Consider the following 21524-nt stretch of genomic DNA (forward strand, 5'->3'; position numbering starts at 1 on the left):
GATAAAGGCCAGAACAGTGTCAGTGGTAGTAGAGATGAATTCAAAATGAGTGATAGCCATATGTCAGATACTGCCTTAGGCTCTGGCCGTTGTCTCTAAACAAGGCCGTCTCCCATATCCTCATGGAGGTTACAAACTAGTGGGAAGAACAAACAGTAAAATTACTCCCTGCTCTTCAGTTTGAGTGACTGAAGGTGGGAATCACTAAACAGGAGTCAGTTTAGAGGGAAATAATTTCAATACGTTGAATCTGAGCTGTGTTATATATCCAGTATGCAGTTGGAAATAGTCTACAGTTACGAGTCTTGGGCCCTTTTCAGAGGGCTAGTTTGTCTTTGTTAGTTTTAGGATAACATCAGTGAGGATTTTTGGATGCAAACAATAGAATCTTCTCTGGCTTATGTAAGCAGAAAAGCAACTTTTTAAGAGCTATTGGGTATCAAGTCATGGAGTCTCTAGGAAGGCCAGGGAGCCAGAATCTGAATCTGGGTTTCCAGGAGCGGTGCCTACTGCCACCACTGTATCCACCACAAATGCTCAGGATCACCCTATCTCCACATGTGGCTTCTTGTGGACTTCACTCACTGGCCTGCCCTCTGGCTGGAGGGGATTATGAGCAGGTAATTTTCTGGCTCCTAATATGGGAAACAGAAAAATAAGGAGAGTTTTCAAAGATATTGCACAGCCATCAATGTCCAACAAAGATATTTTTGCCTCTATTTGCATCTGAATGAAAAAAATTAATTTCAGGAGTGTGTAGAATTTTATAGTGATCTACAACATATTTTCATGTAATATTATGATGAAGGCACATTGTCTTCCTGTAAACAAAACTGATTTTTCGCATTAAAATGAACTGTTTTGTTAATTTGGTAATCAATTTGCTTTTGATTGATGTTTACCATCTGACTGGACAGCCCCAAGGTTATTAGTGGATTTCATTCTAAATGATTGTTATTAAGTTATTAACATATTAAATTATGAATATATCTTCCCATTGAAACAAAGTTATCATGGGTGACTCAGTTCCTGTATGTATTTTAAAATGTGTTTCACATTCCAGTGGAAGCTCCTAGAACCCAAGCTGCTTGGCATCTTCAGAAGAGAAGTGAAAGGGAACCGGGATGGAGTCATTTGTGGGCACAGTGCCTACAGACACATTGTAGACATTCAATAAAAGTTGGGGAAGTGTTTCTAGGAATAGATGGTTGGAGGGAGAGGAGGAAGAAATAAGCCTATGTTTCTAGCATAAAGCTGCCTGTGATTGTTGTAATAAACATGGGTTTATTAGAACAATTGCATTCGGTGGTTTAAAACAGCATTTCAAATTTCCATCTGTTTTGTTGTCCAATCCCTGAGTCCCAAAGTAGTGAACAATTTGAGAGTCATTTGAAGTGAGTAATTCAAAAAGAAAATAGGCTGTTATGAATAACATATAATGACCAGTTCTCAGAATTATAGAAGTTTGTGTGAAAGTAGTTGGGCTGAATAGATGATCTTCAAAGTATACCATGGAACTTTTTATTTATTTTTAATTTTCATTATTAGCTTGTTTTTCTAATGATTTATATATGGTACCTTAAATGGAGGAGGGAATATTATCGAGGCTTCCCATTGCCTTCACCTAGGAATGCCTATTATATTTTGGTAACCAAAGGTCCTTTCAGCAGCAAAAATGCTGTTTGCTTGATTGTTACACAACGAGGCTACTGGAACTTCCTACCTAGACTCAGGGAGAATAAGTTGACCTGCTTATACTAGGTAATACCTGGTAATTTATATAATCCTGACCTTTCAAAACATTAAAGAACTTGATTTTTTCACAATTTAATTAAGCATCTGCTGTGTGCCTGGCAAATGCTAGGCACTTGGTATAAAGAGATGAGCAGAACAACCACAGCCCTTGTCCCATTTGAGCAATTAGCTGGAATTATATTCTGTGACCTACAGTTTTGAGGATAAAAAGTCATGTATTTCATTAAAGTTGATATAAGTTTCAAACTCAGAAGATAAAACTTTCTTAATATTCCCGAGAAACTTGAGGTATACTAAACATTTCTGGATGGCAGTTTGATTTACCATGTATTTTAATATTGACGTAAAATATGATCCTTTTGAGGAAACACAGTTGGGTAATATCAATCTCAGTGCTTAGAAAACTAATTTAGATAATAGAATTAAATAACAAAAACAGATTGAGGAGAAATTGAAATTCAGTGTGCAGAACCACTTTTGGAGTCACAAGACAGTGATGGCCTACCCTTAGGAGCAAGACAAATGTCTCATTACTGATATTTGACCAAGTTTTCACTTTTTCCTATCAGTCCATTTTGAAATCAGCTAAGAGTGTTTCAGATAAAGGAACATCACAGAACCCTGGAGGAGATTAACATTAACTGATTGACTCCACTTGCTGGGAGAAGGTCCCCCTGCTTGCAGTTCGTTCAAGGTCCTGGAATGTGAACTACTGCGCCTGTGATGGAGAAAAGGCAAATCACACACAAAATTGAAGTTCAGGGAGTTTCTATGGAATCTAGGGTTTTCAACCAGCAAGTTTCATAACCACATAATGACTTGGGGAAAGTATCAAGGGGGTAATAAGAACTTAAAATCTCAGAAATATAGCACTAAAAGGACGGTTCTTCCCCCGCTCCAAGTGCTTTATTTTGCAGAATGTTTCCTTAAGCCCAGAGTCACACTCCTTTTTCTATAAATTTAATAAGCACTCAAAAAAATACCATGAATATATGTCCTTTTTCTGGTTTTTTAAAAGGAAAAAAGGTACAAATGATTAAAAAGAAAAAAAATGTAATGGCTGTACTCATGGATAAACTGCTAGCACATTGGTTTTTATTTTTCTAGACTTCTAGTCATATTGTCTATGTGTCTGTATGTGTTTAATGCAAAAATGGGATCACAAGCTGTTCTGCCAGGTAGCACAGTGATAAGGTGCACGAGTTTGGAATCTGACCAGGAGTCCTGGGTGTGGTTCCAGCTCTTCGAGTTACCAGCATATGTTTCTTTGTCTGTAAGATAACAATAAGGGTGTACCTATTCACAAGATTGTGATAAATAACATAAAGGAGATCATATGTGAAATGCTTAATCTAGCATTTAATAAATGCTTAATAATCCATTCTGTTGTTCCTGTATTCTGCCACACTGTCCCTGTAACACCATGACTTCCTGTATTGATTGGGGCAAGAGAAGTGGCAAGCGGGGAGGCACTGATATGTTTTTATTCACAAATTTTTTAAATGCACACTCTAATAACCAAGGAAAATACATAGCTGTCACTTTATCCTGGCTTATAGGACCTTATATTTTTGATATGAAGTTCTGTGTTTTAAATTTTATAAGGCAATATTCAATTCAAAAGTGGCCTCAGTAATTTTTGTCTCTGTTCTAATTGCCGCTTTTGAAAATACATAAAATAAACTGTTTAACAGCCATTTTGGTTCTTTTTCATATATATGATACATATGTAGTTTTCATATTATCACGAAAAAACTGTAGTACATCATGTAAGTACTGTGAATATCATACAGTTGTGCTGTTTCGTCTTCTTCAAGTAGAATTTTATGTCATTTTATAATTTGCCTTAATTTCCAAATAGAAACAATTTTTGTCCCAATTTTAAATACTATCTAAAAAATTAACTTAGATAAGTTTAAATTTTATTTAAGGTTTTTGTGTTTTTGTATAATTTAATGTGGAAATTAAATGTTAATATGCAAAACAGGTCCTAAGCTAAATTTTATGACAAAATAAATAAATGTTTCATTTTTTTCCTTCTTTTTCTTTAGCTCAACTGAGAAGTCATTTCCTTGGAGATCAACAGGTATGTTTTTTATTATATAAAAGTTATGTCTGATAAACACAAATTACATAGCCTACTCTCTTAACTTACTATCTCTTGGTGAAATAAGCCAAGCAAAGCCTTTAATAGTGACAATATTGCGCTACATTGCTTTGGAATAGTAGTTCTTAATATGCTTAAGTTTTTAGTATAATTGAGTAAATTTGTGTATGTCAACTGTAGTGAAAAAACATTGAACAGCAGCATTTTTAATATCAACCCCATATCTGAAAGTTTCCATTTCCCTCATAAGAAAACACAGGGCTGACTTCAAAAAAAGTTATTACATAATCAAGAAAGCTGCTAATTATACAAGTTGGATCTTTCACTGTGTTCATCATACTCAGAGAAAAGTTGCTTGACGTTTTCATTTTTTTAATGTATCCACATGTGGAATATCTAGTAGCTTCTAACGTAGTGTGGTAGCTTTTCATGTAGTCTCTCTATCTTTTCTTTTTAACCTAAATTCACCACATAGGAAGGATGAATTACATTAAGGAGACTGTCTGCCACTTACATAAATCGTTGATGTCTTCATACTCAGCCTTCACTCAATAAATGTTTATTGAGTATTCACATAATGTACCGGGTGCTGTGCACATTGCTGGGCAGAGTGATGGGCATAACTCACACTTGTCCCTGTCCCCTTCCCCCATGGAGCTTACATTGTAATCAGTAATGTGAACAATGTTGTAATGCTGGAATAGGCATTGATATGTAAATACTTTGGCCCTTTTCAAACAACACTTGAATTGAGGAAGACTTAGATAACCAAATGCCCAGTATCTGAGTTTATCTAAACCTGGTGCCAGGATTCTGGTGTTCCTTATAGTGCATACAAGGCACTTGGCTGTCATACAAAGAAGTTCTTTCCCCCAGAAAAATAGTGTTAAACTGTTGATGAGGCAGAAACGTGAAAAGCTACCTAACAATAAGACTTCTAAACAACAGTTTAACACCAGGCAAGACACACCATGAAATAATATATGGTTAACTGCCAAGTAAGTATTATGTGGGAAATACTGATATAAGTGGACAGCCCACATCTGAGATGGCAGAGGAGATGGTCCTGCAGCCTTGGGCTTGATGGGCGGCTCTGGAGAGGGCATTGTCACTGGGCAAAAGAAGAGACAACACAAGTGTCATGGGAAGGGAACATTTAAAACTGGTTTGGGAGGTGATAAGACATGCAAAGGCTAGAAGGCTGAATTGGCTGAAATTATAGAGATCTGTAAGTTCCAGGGGCTTTATACTCTCTCCGTGATCATGGGGAGACACTGAAAATCCTTGAAGCAAAATGTCATATTATTTAAACATTTCTCAGAAGAAACAGCAGAGCTGTGAACTGGTGGGAGGAAAAATTAGTGACAAGATAGACCAATTGAAAGCTTATTGCAGAATTTGGTATGTGAGATCATCTAGGCAATTCATAAGGATTTAGAGGCTGGTGTGGTCAGGTGGGTAGGCAATAACTGTGAGGTTTTGCGTTTGGGAGGATGGTACAGTTAAAACAATTAGGAGTGTCAAAATGGAGAGCCAGTTTTGGTGGGGGTGCTCTGGACCACAGTGTGAGATGTGCTGGATTTGAGATGATTAAAGGGCAGCAAGTGACACCACTCAATAAGCGTTTAGAAATGTGATTACTAGAGAAAGCCTTTATTCAAATGTGAAGAAAACACTTCTGTTAAACCGATAGATCCATGCATATTAATACTTTATTATGTGGTTCAGACATGTGGGCCAGAGTGCTGTGGATAAGGGACAACTGAGTTAGAGAAAGCATGCCTGAAGCCTAGGAGAGCAGCCTATGCCAGAAGAAAGCTGCTGCTTCTTATTCTTGGGAGGTAATGAGAGAATGATCTGAAATCTGACCAAGGCGAACAGAGGGAGTCAGGTGAGATGCGGTGTTATTTCCCCCACATTGTCACAGCATTTAAGGTCGTTACTGAGAGCTGGAGCCATGTCTGCTCTGTTCAACGAAGTATTCCAAGGGCCTTGTGGATGGTAGACCCTAGGTAATTCACCACCTGAGCGAATGAATATGCATACATGAATGAATAGTAAATGCTGCTTTACATGTCCTAGGAATATTTCGTGTGCATATATTAGCTTCACAACCAAATTCTAAGCTCTTGCAAAGTGTCTCTTTTTTCTCTCCTACTTCATGCCTAGAAAATGCCCAACCTTTAGAAGTATTAAAAGTATACCTAATGAGTAAATGAAGTGAATATTTTCATTTAGTAACAAAATCTATATTTTGAAAAATATACACAAGGAAGTTATGTTTTTAAAAGTGATAAGGACTATTTTTTATTCATAACTTGACTCACAATGCCTTAAAACCTTTATAGCCTAACAGGACGTTAGTACAGTATTGCAGGTTTGTTTTTTTTATGGCAAATTTGGCACACATGCATGTGAACTTAATTTTTTTGTTGTTTCTCTTAACAGTCTTTTCTTTCTTTATGTATAATATACAAATTTCTTTATTATAATAGGTTTATTGAGAGATAATTCATACTATATAGTTTACCCATTTTAAGAATATTCTTACTTTTTTTAGTATATTCTGAGTTGTGCATCTATCACCACAATTTTAGAACATTTTCATCACCCCTAAAAGAAACCATGTGCCAGTTAGCTGTCACACCATTTTACCCCCAAACTTACCAGTCTTAGGCAACCACTAATCTATTGTACTTTCTTTCCTTATGGATTTGCCTATTCTAGACATTTCAGTTGAATAGAATCATACATGTGGTCCTTGTGGCTGGTTCCTTTCACTTGGCATGATTTTTTCAAGGTTCATCCTTATCGTAGCATGTAACAGTAGTTTATTCCTTTTTATAGCTGAATAATATTTATTCATTCATCAGTTGGTGGACATTTAGGTCTTCCTACTTTTGGCTGTTATGAATAATGCTTTTATGACCATTTGTATAAAAGTTTTGAATATATGTTTTCAATTCTTTTAAGTATAAACCTATTAGTGGAATTGCTAGGTCACATGGTAACTCTGTGTGTAACCCGTTAAGCAACTACCAGATTATTTTCCAGAGTGCCTATATCATTTAACATTTCCACTAGTTAAAAATAACAGTTCTACAGGAGAATGGCATGAACCCGAGAGGCGGAGCCTGCAGTGAGCGGAGATAGCACTACTGCACTCCAGCCTGGGCGACAGAGCGAGACTCCTTCTCAAAAAAATAATAATAATAAAATAAAATAACAGTTCTGATTTCTCCACATCCTCTCAAACACATGTTATTATCTTTTTTATTATAGCCGTCCTAGTGGGTGTGAAGTAATATCTCATTGTGGTTTGGAGTTAAATTTCCCTGACAGCTAATACTTCTTTTTTGGGGGGAGAGGAAGTTAATTTTTTGTTTTAGTTATTCAGGTAGTGGTGAATAATACAGAGCTTATTGTATTTTAACCTTACCAACTGCCTTCATCTCGACTTTCTTCTTTACTTTATAAATATAATTTTTCTCCTGATTCTAAATGTAATATATACTCATCAAAAGATATTTGGAAAATATTTAAAAAGTACAAAAAGTAGATAAAATTACTTATAATCAAGCTCATCACTTAGCCTTTCTGTGCATTTGTGTGTTACATACAGTTTTTTTACCTTTTGAGAGAAATGGGGAACATACTGTATATGCAGTTACATTTGCCAGTTTTTTTCATGTAATATAAAATTCTTCAAATTCATCTTTAAGACTGCATAATTAATTTATTTCTGAAATAAATAAACACTTGTCTAGCATGTAATTGTCAATGTTTAAAGCAAACATCCTTGCCCTCTTAAGAACTTCAGGTTTAATGAAGGTGAGCTATAATGGAGATGTATAACTATATTCACTTACAGTTGGGGGATAGGGGAATTCTATAGGGGAAAATCATAAGTATATACGTATTTACCCATATCTCTAGTATCGGACATTCAGGTTTTGTCTTATTTTTTACTATTTTAAATAACAGTGTGGTAACTATCCCTGTATATAAAATTGTATTGGTACCTTTGATTTGCCTTAGTCTAGAATTTCAGGAAGAAAATTATTTAAAGTACGTGAATATTTTAATGCTTTTGCTATATGTAACCAAGTTGCTTTCCTGAAAGATTGTATTAATTTTCCCTCCCTCCAGGTGTATGGGATTGATCTTCTCATATTGCCACATTAGTGTCATCATTTGTATTTCTAATTATCTAGAGAATATAGAAGTACAATATAGATTGCCCTTTTCTTTTCTATTGGAGAATTAGTGTTTGATGGATAAGAGTTCTTTGTAACCCAAGGATAATAGGTGTATTTATTAGCCAGGGTTCAGCTGGGAAAACAGAACCCATGCCAGGTAGTTCAACATATGGAATTTGATACAGAAAATGTAGTTATGAAAGTGTGGGTTGGAAGATTTGAGTGATTAAACAGGATGATGAAGCACCCAAGAAATAATGATACCAGGAAGCTGCTATCATCCCTAGGACTGCAGAGGCAAAGGGGTAGGTACATGGTTTTGTCAGCGTCCTAGAGCTGGAGCAGTGGGAGGGGCTTCAGACGTGGAGATTTCCAGCATTAGGTGGAACCAGGAAGGAGATGCCACCCCTGCCAGAAATGTTGTTTAAAATAGAGCCAGAGAAATACCCTGATTTCCCCATGCAATTTTTCTCCTAACCCTCACCAGTCTATACACTGGCTGAACTGAGCTGGAGCGGGCAGTTGTAGATTTTTAATTACCAAAAGCCAAGCAGACACTGCATATGATCATCTGTTGATTTACAGTCTAGAGAGAATGAGTTTAGATTATGAAGACACATTATAGTGGATGAAAAACCTATGGCCTTGGCATCCTTTCTACCCCTTCCTCATTGCTTAAGTCATTTGACTGCCATCTTCAGGGTTTTTATCATGGCCAAGTAACAAATATAAGAGTACAAAAAAATAGAAAAAAACAATAAGACCTACTATTTGATAGCATAACAGGGTGACTATAGTCAATAATTTAATTGTACATTTCAAAATAACAAAAGTGTGATTAGATTGTTTATAACACAAAGGATAAATGCTTAAGGAGATAGATACACTATTCTCCATGGTGTGATTATTATGCATTACATGCCTGTATCAAAACACTTAATATACCTTATAAACATATATACCTTCACTGTACCCACAAAAATTTAAAATTAAAAAATTAAGAGAAAACCATATATACTATTATGTACTTAGTATTTTCCTTTAAATTAAAATTTTCAAATCTTTTTTTTACTTTTCTAGTAGGCTGTGCAATCAGCTGTTAAATATAAAAATATATATGGTACACAAATGTATTAAATGATTTAAATTGAATACATAGTAATTAAATGTTGTCCAAATAGCTCCTCAAGTACTCAAGTACTTTAGTGTTAGGCAGATACTAATTCAGTGGCTAATCTCCCCTCGCCACAGGTGTGTCCATAATTCACACTTAATAACTGCATAGTTCCTTATTTTTCTCAGAGCACGCTCTTGCCTAAAACTCATATTCAAGCCTAGTAGTTACATTTACTAATGTTTTTTTCCTTTGAGGGGAAGGAGGAAGGGTATTAACTTCTAAACACAGCAATCACAACTGGTATTTACTTTCTAATATTTTAACTGTATAACGTTGTGGTTTTTCTTAAGTTTACCCACTTTTCAGCCATATTTATGACATTTAAATTGTAACCATGGCAATAAGCTATAGTTAGAAGAGTAGAAAATTGAAAATTTATGAATAAAATAGTAAACTCTTATTTTCTTTTTTGTTTTTTTTTTTGTTTTTTTTTTGTTTTTTGAGACAGAGTCTTGCTCTGTTGCCAAAGCCGAAGTTCGGTGGCGCCGTCTTGGCTCACTGCAACGGCCACCTCCTGGGTTCAAGAGAGTCTCCTGTCTCTGCCTCCCGAGTAGCTGGGATTATAAGCGTGCACCACCACGCCCAGCTAATTTTTGTATTTTTTTAAATTACAGACAGGGTTTTGACATATTGGCCAGGCTGGTCTCGAACTCCTAACCTCAGGTGATCCGCCCAACTCTGCCTCCCAAAGTGCTGGGATTACAGGCATGAGCCACTGCGCTGGCCCATATTTCCTTTTCTAGTAACTGTAGATGCTATTTATAACTTTCAGTATATATTAATAATTGGGATAAAACAGCAGTGTTGCTGCTGCTTTTTCTATAAATTTTGACAATTTTTTTTTTCTTTGCTGCTTTGACTGCAAAGATACTGAAGATAATATGAAAATCATCTATCTTAGAATTAGGCAGTCCTACTCAGAATAAACGAGGAGTGGCTTAAATGTGAAAAATATTTAAAAGACCTTCAGTCCACTTAGTCTTTGGCTGGGTCTTGACAAAAGTAACATCTTTATTCGTTTTTTGGTTTCCTATACAAAATTTCACAAAAGGATTTAGGATTGAAGGTCCTCATTTATCCTCATTTATTTTTATACTTTGCATGTTTACTTGCAGACACTTTCTACCTTTTTTCTTAAGTTTTACAAATTTGACTTGAAAAGCTTAGCTCTTTAAAAGCCTTTCAGCAATAGGTGGATTGTTAGAGATGCAATGGTTTGATCACTGCTTAGGAGCGATCCCTGCCTACTCAGGTGTTTTCAGGATGTTATATTCTGTTGGAATGTGGTAAACTGGAACCAGCCTTTGAATTGGATTTTTAAATAGCTAACCTACTGCAGCATCATTTTCTAAGAAAGAGCTTAGGATGCCCTAGGCAGAAAAGATTTTCATTTCACTTTCATTTCATTCGGTTCAGGAGACTCTAGCTTGCTTGTTTGTGTGTTTATTGTTGGGGGGTGGGGGCGGAAGTTAAGGAGGGTAGGACATTTGAAAACAAAAAGCCCAAGTTTCTGAAGTATGGGAGCTCAGAGAGATACTACCCAAAGAACAAGGAAGAGCTGCCCATTCTGCCAAACATTTTTATTTTCTCAGGTCTTTAAACTTCTTCCCTAGAAGTAATAAAGTTGTTTTGGAGCATTTATGCTTTATTATTATCTTGACTTTTGCCCTTTCTCTTCATTTTTCTGTACCCTCTGGCTTACCAGTGTTACATATTTGCATTCTAAAAATATAAATGCACATCTTTTGTGTTTTTTTATGAGGAGCAGTTTATTTATGTTTCAGCTTTGTCTTTTCTTGCATGTCTTATAACCTTGTGTATTCTGCTGAAACATTTCCGAGGGAATGTTATGTTAGTGCTCCCTTCTGTTTCCATAATATTAGTGTGTCACTAATTATTTTTCCATTGTTCACTGCTTCACATCTCTAAATATACAATCTCTGTGTACCATCAAAATTTGAGGTAACTTGTAAGAACATATACAATAAAAAATAAACATCAAAATCGCAGAAAATATATACTAGAATAATAGTTAAAGGGTGATGAAAGTGAGAAGCATATATAATCATAATTCTTCATGAGTGAAAACACTATACAGAATTTTTTTCTTTAAATCCTTTGAATGTACCTCTTTTTAAAGAAAAACACCAACTCAATAATAAAAATAGCTACACACAGTATATGCTACCCATCAGAAAGAATCTATAGGTTGAAGCCATGGATTGAAGTTTTTTTGTCAAAACAGTCATTGGTTGTTACTTAGGTCCCCCAGCCACATTCCGTGAAGTGAATTTCGCTACAAGTCACAATATCACAGTTTTTCTGTTTGCGAGAAAAAAAAATTACTAGAGTTTAGGTGGTTGCCAACTTGAGTAGATCTGTGTAAAATGCAGGGGAGGAGAATCGGCCTCAGAATCCAGCCTCCCTCCGCCCCAGCTCTTCCTAGCACATTAGACCAGGAGCAGTCCGTCTTACAGGGCTGGAATGTGCTGCTGTGTCCCCACCAGCCAGGCAGCCAAGCTCATTCTTTTTAACACTGCTGTGTTCCTAGAAAAAGAAAGTGTTCGAGAAATTGATGGATGTTACGTAGGTGATAAAGAATAGGTGCTCATGGGTAAGAAATTAGAGGCCAAAAAAGATTGGAATCTCTACCAAAACAACAAGTGAGAGAAATTTTCTAGTTGACTCAGAAGGCACTAAGGGGTTAATAGATTCGGATGAACAGGAGAGAAAACAGTAACAATTCTATGCAGTTAGGAGTTTTGATGTTTGACAGTAAATATGGAAGGGAAGAAAAAAGACCATAATAAAATAGGAAGTTTAAAACTGATTCTATAACTTCACAGTGCTACATTCATTTATTGTATAACAGATATTGAAGTGGTATGATTTTAACATACTATTCATTTAAATCATTACTGTGTGAAATACTGGCATTAGTTAATGTTTACTACTAAATTTAAGACTGTAGAAGCTAGGCTGTGCATTTTGTTTGTGTATTTAAATTTTGTTTCTAAAATGTATAGATACAAGTTTCTTCCACTGGGATGAGCTTTAAAAAAAAATAAAAAACCATCAATACTGAAGATAAATGACAAATGAGAAGGTAGTCCTAAGTCAATTTATCTTTTCTTTTTTCCTCCATCTGGTACAAGTAATTTACAACACAAAAATTCATCAGCACATCATGAGATAAGAAGTTGACTTAAATTGAAACACTTTATGCCTCAGTAGAAATGTACTGAATTTATAAAGGAGATACAGTAGGAAGTGAGTGTTGTATTGTACATGTTCATAAACAAAATATTAGATCAGCAATCATGTATAAAGGACTATTATTGAGGATTTTGGATGCCATCATTTGTTATAGCCGTAAACTTTACAAATGACAAAACTTTATCATATATTTCTTCCTGTTTCTCTTCTAAATATAAGGATGATAAGAATTTCTTTTAAAATTAGCTGTAGAGTACAAGTTTCTCTCCCTTATTTTCTACAGGCCCATTTTAGCCACACAGTCATGACTGCCTTCTTACCAACTGCAGTGCTATAGCTGCCTGATTGCCACTATAAAAGCTCTTCTTAACTTACTGTTTTAAGATGAAAATAAGATATGCTTCTTTAAAAAAAAAAAAAAAAGTCTGGAAGAATCTGAGTAAAAGGTAGAAATTCCCTTCATTCCAACATGTTCCCATACCGTGACCACCACACCTACACAACTGCACACACACACACACACACACACACACAACGTATAGGAAAAAATCTGGAATAATGAAACACCCCAGACTGTTAACTGTGTTTGTATGTCTAAGTATCCACACACATTTGAGTTGTTTGTTTTGGTTTAACACAAATGAAGATATACTCTACATTATTCTGTGACTTTTAAGTTTTTCCCTTAACATTACAAAGTAATGGATGTGTTTCTATGTCGGTATATAAAGCCCTATTTCTTTTTAATGGCTAAATAGTATCCATCGTTTGAAAATTTATATAACCAGTTTCTTATCAGTGAACATTTTGTTTTTTCCAGTTTTGTACTTTGACAGACAATGGGAAGATTCTTTCTGCACATATATGAGTGTCTCTGATAGGATTTCTGTAACTGAAACTTCCTGGACAGGGGTGTATACATTTTAATTTTGACAAATATTGTCAATTTGCCCACCAGAAAGCTTAACAATTTATGCTCCTACTGATAGCACCTGGTAGTCCTATCTACACTTACTATGTTACCAGAGTATAGGAATGTAAATCTTCATGATTATTTAAAATTTTAATAAGTTACTAGGCTTTAACAAAAACATTTGTTTCAAATTTCTCTATATCATAAAACAGGAACAGACTGAACAAAGTAAGACAATTTTTAAATATCATTATTAACTATTCATTAAATCATAACACTCCATGGAAACTTGAGCATACCCCAACCATCATGCTAATTAACTCATTCTCATGGAGATTGGAGATCAGCATGACCTTAGAATTTAGTAAAAGTATCATACTGTTTCCTGTCAGTTTGGCTTTCTTCTGTCTTCATAGCTGGCTCAAAATGATCAGATACATTTTTCTGTCATGAAAAATGCAACAACCACTACCAAATCAAGCAAAAAACAAACTTTTAAAAAATCACCGCTAGATATAATTGTGGGTGCCAACATCTCAACTCCAGAGGTTCCTACACACTGCAGCACTTCAGAGTCACCTGTGGAGCTACTAAAATCTTGACGCCCAGGCATCACCCCCACACAATTTAGTTCGAAAGTCTGAGTTGGGAACCAGGCGTCAGTGGGGTTTAACAAGTCCCCAGGTGACTCCAGTGTGCACAGTTTGAGAACCACTGCTTTATTCTAAAACCTAGTCATTAAAGAGAAGAATTAAAAATTTATCCTGCCTGTCCTGTTCATATTTCAGGATAAGTAAATAATCCTAGCTATTATGTAAAATATACCAAAAGAATTCCTGCTGATAAATGTAGAAAGAATAACAAAATTAGAAAAATCACTAGTTTGCAAGCCCTAATGAAACAATTCAAGCAATGATTGCCAATGGATGCTAAAACCTCTGAAGTTCCCAACCCTAGCTGCACAGTAGAATCACCCTGGGAGTTTTTTAAAATTCCATTATTCAGAATACAGCTTAGACTGATTGAATTGGAATCTCTGAGTGTGGGACTTGGACAGCAATAGTGTTAAAATTCCACCCAATTTTTATCCCAGGTGATTGCATTGTGCAACCAAGGTTGAGAACCATTGCATTAGGAGACAGATTGGTGGTAAACTTGACAGAGGATTAGGCTGCCGCTACCTGCATTGCCTGATAGATCTTAGCAACCCTGAAAGTTGTAACATGAAAGGTGTGATGTACATGGCACAATTCATAAAGTATGCTACCCACAAAGGCTTGACCTGAAAGCTTTTAGCTATAACCTTCTGCTTAAAGAAATAGTGTATTTAGAGGAATAAGTAAATGACATGAGAAAACCATCAGATAAATTCAGGATGTGGAACAACTTAAAAGTGTATTGCTGCAGTTTCCTCAGTGCATCAAAAACATGAAGGAATGGGTGCCCCTTTCTAAATTGAGGGACTTAAATCAGTTGTACTCAAATGCAATCAGGAAACCTTATTTCAGCTTGACAAGTACAAGCCAACTGAAGAAACACATTTCCAAGACATCTGAAAAATTTGAATTTGAACTCACTATATGGCATTATGGAATAATTATGGTTTTATGAAGTCCTTATTTTATACAGATACAAACGGAAGTATTTAGCGTTGAAATGATCCAATGTGAGAGATTTGTTTTGAAATTCTATAACAAAGGAAAAAGATAATGGAAAAAAGTATGCATAAAGTAGAACTTTTATATATGTTTAAAACTTTAATTATAAAAAAATTAAATACAAATGCTTTAAACAAAAGCTTTGAAATATCAAGGTAAAAATGGTGTGCTGGAGTGACATGGTAAAGCCAGCAAAATTTTGACCATATTCTGAAGGTCAGCCCTGACATAAATGGTATGAAGAAACCAACTATGAAATGGATGCATGAGTTTCCCAGCCAGTGGATATTACTTAATTTGTAGTTTCCACATATTTAGGATTTTATTAAATGAATTTTTATTGAACAAATTACCTATATTATACAGAAGATCAGCCTTTCAAGTTTAGAATGATAGATGTCTCAATATGTTTATCATGGGCCACCACCAAATAAGAATATTAGATTTTGCCTTAGCAAACATACATCTAAATATTCCAAAGCCACTTATGCATGATATATGAACAGATCCCCAAAAGCACATTATATGAAAATCAAGAATCCAGTTTTAGCCTTTAATATTTTATGTTTGATATAAACATGCCAAATATTTAAACTTTCTCGTGCTTCTAGTGATATGTGAAGAAATGTGCTACTATCTAAAATAAAATAGAAATTGTCAAGTCTGAAAACCCTTCTTTTTCTATTACTGCCTCCTCAAAACACAGAGCCTTCGTTCCTCAATTTACAACTGTTGCTTTGGGAAACATCTGAAAGCCACCCTCTATAATTTCACATTTCATTCTTATGACAAAGTTAGTCTGCATGTGGCTTTATCTTAGTATATTTTACCAAAAAAAAATAATAATAATAATTAGTGGAAAAATATAGAAGATCTTGTTTCAAAAGAATCGTTTCTTTCTTTTTGATAATGAATATCATCCTTTATAGGTTTGTGTTTTTAAGAAGGTTTTTTTGGTTTTTAACAAAAGGAATCTTATTTTGTATCTCCCACTAACAGATATTCCCATTTCTATATTTGGTAACATTTTTTTTCCCAAAGAGAATAAAAAGTGTCTTTGAAAAATATTTTAGGGTGATTTTTGAGCACTTAATTGTATTTTCCATAAGCTGACTTTTTACATTACAACGAATCCCTTACTTATCCCTTTTTCAGCTTTCCTAGAGAGGAAGCAAGAGCCCCTCAGCCATTTATGAAGCCTGTTAAACTCAGTATTGGGCAATTTATGTCTTGTTCATTTCATTTTGTATTTATAATTCTTAATTTCTTGGTTTTTTTCTTGTTTTCCTTTTATAGGTATAAAGTATAAATTTTTATGGTAGGTGTGACATCTGTATTTTAATTAGTATCCAGACTAAAAATACTTAACACTTATTTTTATATGACTATTTGTGGAAATTTCTCTTCAGTTTATTTTTTTGTAAAATTTATTTTTAATGGTTTTATATTCTTGGACAGAATTTATATATGACCAGGAGATCTCTTTTAGTTTAGTCATTGTGGAAATCACTATGATACCAGTTTATGCATTCACAAAATTTGCTTGTACTATAGATTTGAATCCAGGCAGTCAAGCTTTACAGTGAATTTCAAGGCAGACTAGTTGATGCCTAAAGCAGAGTTTAAAGTGAAGTAGAAGATACTTCGTTAATGGTTTCCATTTTCCAAGGCCTTTTATACAGCACTTTTTAGACGGGTAAAATTTTTAGAGCCATTGCCTTATTAATATTGATAAGATAATATAAATATGCACAAGACCCAAGAATCTAGAAATACTCAAGAACCAGACCAGAAATAGTTTCAAGAAACATGGTCTTTCTGCCTTTCCTTATGTCTTTACTTCCATTGAAATCCAACTTTTAAATGATATCCTGTGTATATAGAAGCTTATATTTGAATCAACAAATTCCAAGTATGTGTAATATTCTTAAAATATCTGTCAACTTGTATTTTCTCCTGTGGAGGAAGGAATACTATTGGTGCTTCATGTTTCCATCACCCTGAAACAACATTTCTCACTCTGAAACAAGGTTTCCCAGTGACCTCATTCCCTCTGATGATAAGCATACCTGCTATAGAAATAAATCTTGTATGTCACAGAAGGTACTAAAGAGGAGAAATCTTTTTGGTGCTGCCACCTATGTTCTCTTCCAGAATTTGGCTTTGCTTTTTTGCCATAGGAGGCACTGGACGATTTCTGCACCTCTGTGGAAAGTAGACTCCTTCGTAAGCCTGTGATCCTACAGGAAAGGAGAGCCCCATGACCAGAGAGGAAGTTGAGTCCATGTAACACAACAGTTTCTACTCATTTTTTCCACAAAATGTTGCCCCTCTGGGTATGACAGCCTAACCTCAGCTCACAAGCCAGAGAGTTGGAAGAAACCGTCAAGGAGAGTATCATCTGCCTTAATCTCGGGTGCTATTGCTGTCCCAAGAGTCCTGCCAAAACTCACACTACACTGTCTTTTATGTAAGGGCAAACCCCTAAACACCATAGCAACTCAGAACAGACTCAAACAAGGAGAACCTGTCATGAGGTTCCAGTGTGCTGGACTATGAAAGACTAGTCACAGGGTTGTCTATACTAAAAATCTCCTTACTGATCTCTCGGTTCCTGTTTCCATGGTGATTTTACACACACTGCAGACCTTCCTTGTTTCATACAGCAAGACATAGATTAACAAAGCAGAACTATTTTAATAATTTCAAGTTCATTAGAGAGGCCTTAGACTCTTTTACTAAGCATATCTTCATGCACACACTGTATATTTGGGGATGTACATTATAAAAAAGATAAAATATCTCACTTTGTATTCCATCTTTTACCATGAGCTTAATGAGGTGGATAATATACCACATTTTCATAGCCCTACAGTGTTATTGTCCCTTACCCACTAGTGTTTTTTATAGATGCAACGTAACACTTTTTCTAATTATATAGTTTTAAATATTAGAGCACTCAAATGAAATGTAATAGACAAAAAAGTCCATGATTCCAATAATTTTGCAGTCTTAGGCACAAATGGAGATTTCATTCTACCTTGAAGCTTGTTCAATTTCTGTATTTTTAGACATACATTTTCGAAGATGCTAATTTGATGTTTGAAAGTTCTCCATAGTATATTTCTGGTGTCCCAGAAAACATGTTTGTGAATTTTTTTTTTTTTAAACCAGCACATGTTCTTCAGTACACTGATTAAAGAAGTAACATTCACATGCTGTTTGCCATTTTTACTTATTAAAATGTCTCTTGATTTCTTATTCTAATTGTGCTAAATTTTAATATTCCAACTATTTAATTATAGGTTACAGCATTCATCAGGAAATGGTTAACTGCACACTATATGCCTCTTCTCTAGTGAATTTGACTAGTATCTTTCATTCCACATAGCAGAGGTTTTTAAAATTCATTCATCTTAAAGTAAGATTGTTTAAATAATACATAATTGGTAAATGTGAACCTTACCGTACTACAGTGAGGAATACTTTCTCCAGTAAAATTAGAAGATGTGTCTTCTGTTTACCTGAGATATGATGTCTGTGCATATATAGGTTTATGCAGGTATATAGATAATTTATGGATTACAAGTTTTCAAAGAAAATAGTAAAACTATTTTGAAAACCATTTAAATTTCTTTTCATAAATCAGAATAGATTTCAGGATACTTTGATCTCTGCAGTTATTCTTCATTATCAATGGGCTCTACTAAGGAAACAGAAAAATAACTGAATGTCCGAGCACAATGGCTCACGCCTGTAATCCCAGCACTTTGGGAGGCCAAGATGGGCAGATCACTTAGGGTCAGGAGTTTGAGGCCAGCCTGGCCAACATGGTGAAACCCCATCTTTACTAAAAATACAGAAATTAGCCAGGCATGGTGGAACACACCTGTAATCCCAGCTACTCAGGAGGCTGAGGCACGAGAATCACTTGAGCCCAGGAGGCAGAGGTTGCAGTGAGCCAAGATCATGCCACTGCATTCCAGCCTGTAGAGACTCCGTCTCAAAAAAAAGAAAAAATAACTGAAGACGTTATTAATAGTATAGAAGTTGATTGCTTTATACTAAAGTTCATATTAAATAAATCTTTTATTAACTCTTAGTTTTATATTTACTTAAAGATAGGTCACAAAACCTAAGTCCTATCCTCTAAACCCAGTTATTTAGATTTTCAGATTAGATCCTGGGTACCTGAGAATTTTGTATTTTAGTGTTCTAGTTAGCATCTCAGTGTCCTTTTCTAGATTCTGTTTTCTAGGGCATTGCATTAAAAAATATATGAAACACAGGTCATAATAGTTAAAAGGAATATGGCTGTTATATTACTTTTGGAATAATTTTGTATTGTTTGAGATACTAATTTCGTGAAGTTTTATTAGGGCAACCAGTATAGAATCACATATCATGATTTGTGCTTTCTCTAAGGTTATTTATTTTAAATAGCTTCTCATAAGGAAGAGTTTAAATGAGCAAGATTGTTACATGGTTTCTGAGAATATGTTTCATTGAGTGAAAAGACAGAATTGCTGAGCTACAGTTTTTAGGGTATGTTTCTCTTTTTCTGTTTTTTTTTAAGCTCTGAATAGCTTTTTTTAAAAAGTGGGTGGGCAGCTTACATAAAATTCTAATGGTTTTGGTTTCCATGGTGAAAAATGTTGAGACCCTGACACTACATGCCACCTAGTGTTTCTAAGCCAAAAGCTTTAATATATTGGTGTCCCAGATTTTACCTTATATTTAACTAAAGCTGAGAACTATCTGAACATCTTTTTTCTTTTCCAAGACAGTACATTTTTCCATGTATGTGAAGCCTTGAGGCTACCACATTGGTACTTTTTATCTGTAGTTTCTTGCTAGTTCGTATTTGCTTTCCCAGGGTTCCATCCCTGATGGAACAAAGGTTGACTGCTGCATAGCTCTGATTTCAGGCCAGCACCTGTGCAGCTATTCCCAGCTATTCCAATTCCTTAGTATTTTACTTAGTCCTTAGCAAAACTCCTTTGAGAATTACTGTATAAGAATGTTTAGAACTCTGGAAAACTCATGATAGAAGATGTACAAATGAAGCAGAGCACTTTCTGGTATTGTCAGCCTGACAGTGACTCAGCTCATGTTTCAACATGTACCAGGGAAACCATATACAATCTTTAATCTTTGTTGAAATTCCAAACTGAAGCAATCAGAACTGTCACAGAATTCTACCACATAGAAGCATTCTGTCAAATAATATAACAGGAGACAGGTCGTTAAAAACCTATACTAAGAATGTCAGCTAATCTTTCCAGAGGCTAGGAAACAAAACCTTGAATTGAATCTGACATCAAGTTAAAGATTTAGAATGCAGTGGGATTTCCCACTTCTCCCTTAAACCTTGTATTCACCTTCTAAAGCAGCTTAATCAGCAGTCCCTAAGAAGTTTGCTTTACATAGCCAAACTTCATTGAACACAGTAAGGTAAAGCCACAATGCAATGCCAGGCATGAGTCAGCACTCAGTAAAAGGAAGCTGCTGTTGTTACTGGGAATTTGCTTGTTCAACAAATATTTACTGAGCACCTACTGAGAACTCTGCACCATCCTAGACACTGAGGATATAACGAACCAGATAAAAGTCTGTCTGCCCTCGTGGAGCTTATATTCTAGTGGGGAGAAATGGTGATAAGCGCTATACAGAAAGAGAAAGCTGGCCTCTTGCAGTAAATGGATGCTACTTAGATGTTACTTCCTTTAGGAAAATTTTCCTGAGCTCCATTCCCCCAGACACACACACACACACGCGCACACACACCCCTTATCTTCTCTCATAACTGCATAGGGCCTGGCGTGTAATAGGGCCCAGAGGGAGACAGGGAGGGAGGAAAGGAGGTAGACATTTAAATCCTTAGGATTGTATGTTAAACTCAGAATGTGATAAGAATTATCTTTGAAGTGAGAGTGAAGGAGCATTTCTGAAAAAAAGTTTGTTAATAATATAAGGGTTAAATGCGAGGAAGGAATGGCTTGTATTGAAGTCCATCAGAAAATGGGAAAATACATTTTGAAGATATTAGAGAAAGAAGGACATACAGGAATCGAATTGGGAAGAGGCAGCATGATGTACACCACCTAAGTTTATGGCATAAAAAACAGAAGTTTGAATGGGGTTTGTTTTTTTTAAGTTCAAGATGGCAAATGGTACTGTTAAATTAAAGCAGATAATGGAAGAGATGGGTTTGGCTGGAAGAAACAATGATTAGGTTAGACTTGCCCGTATTCTTTTAAAAAAGGCTAAAGGAATAAAATAAGCAGATGAACAAGAAAATTTTCATTGCTTGCAATTCTAAAACTTTGTATAGAGTTCCTTTGACTGTAGGTGACATGAAATATAACATAAAATGTGCTCTACCTTCAGAGGCTTCATCACCAAGCTCAGTAACATGAACGTTGTGTAAGTTTTCATTTTTAATAGTTTGGAAGATGGAGGACCCTTCTTGAAATACTTGGTCTCCATTCTCAGTCTT

At 35.3% G+C, this 21524-nt stretch overlaps 1 protein-coding gene across 10 annotated transcripts in view; it reads left to right on the top strand.

Moving 5' to 3' along the window:
- Nucleotides 1-21524, top strand: part of PKP4 (plakophilin 4) — a 231432-nt gene that overhangs the window by 149239 nt on the left and 60669 nt on the right. For all 10 annotated transcript variants that reach the window (XM_054477302.2, XM_054477311.2, XM_054477305.2 and 7 more), the window contains exon 4: nucleotides 3807-3841. In XM_054477302.2, the coding sequence (XP_054333277.1) occupies nucleotides 3807-3841 (35 nt within the window). The remainder of the gene's footprint in view (nucleotides 1-3806; nucleotides 3842-21524) is intronic.

The sequence above is a fragment of the Pongo pygmaeus genome, chromosome 11, assembly GCF_028885625.2.
Source record: "Pongo pygmaeus isolate AG05252 chromosome 11, NHGRI_mPonPyg2-v2.0_pri, whole genome shotgun sequence".
Lineage (NCBI taxonomy): Eukaryota > Metazoa > Chordata > Mammalia > Primates > Hominidae > Pongo > Pongo pygmaeus.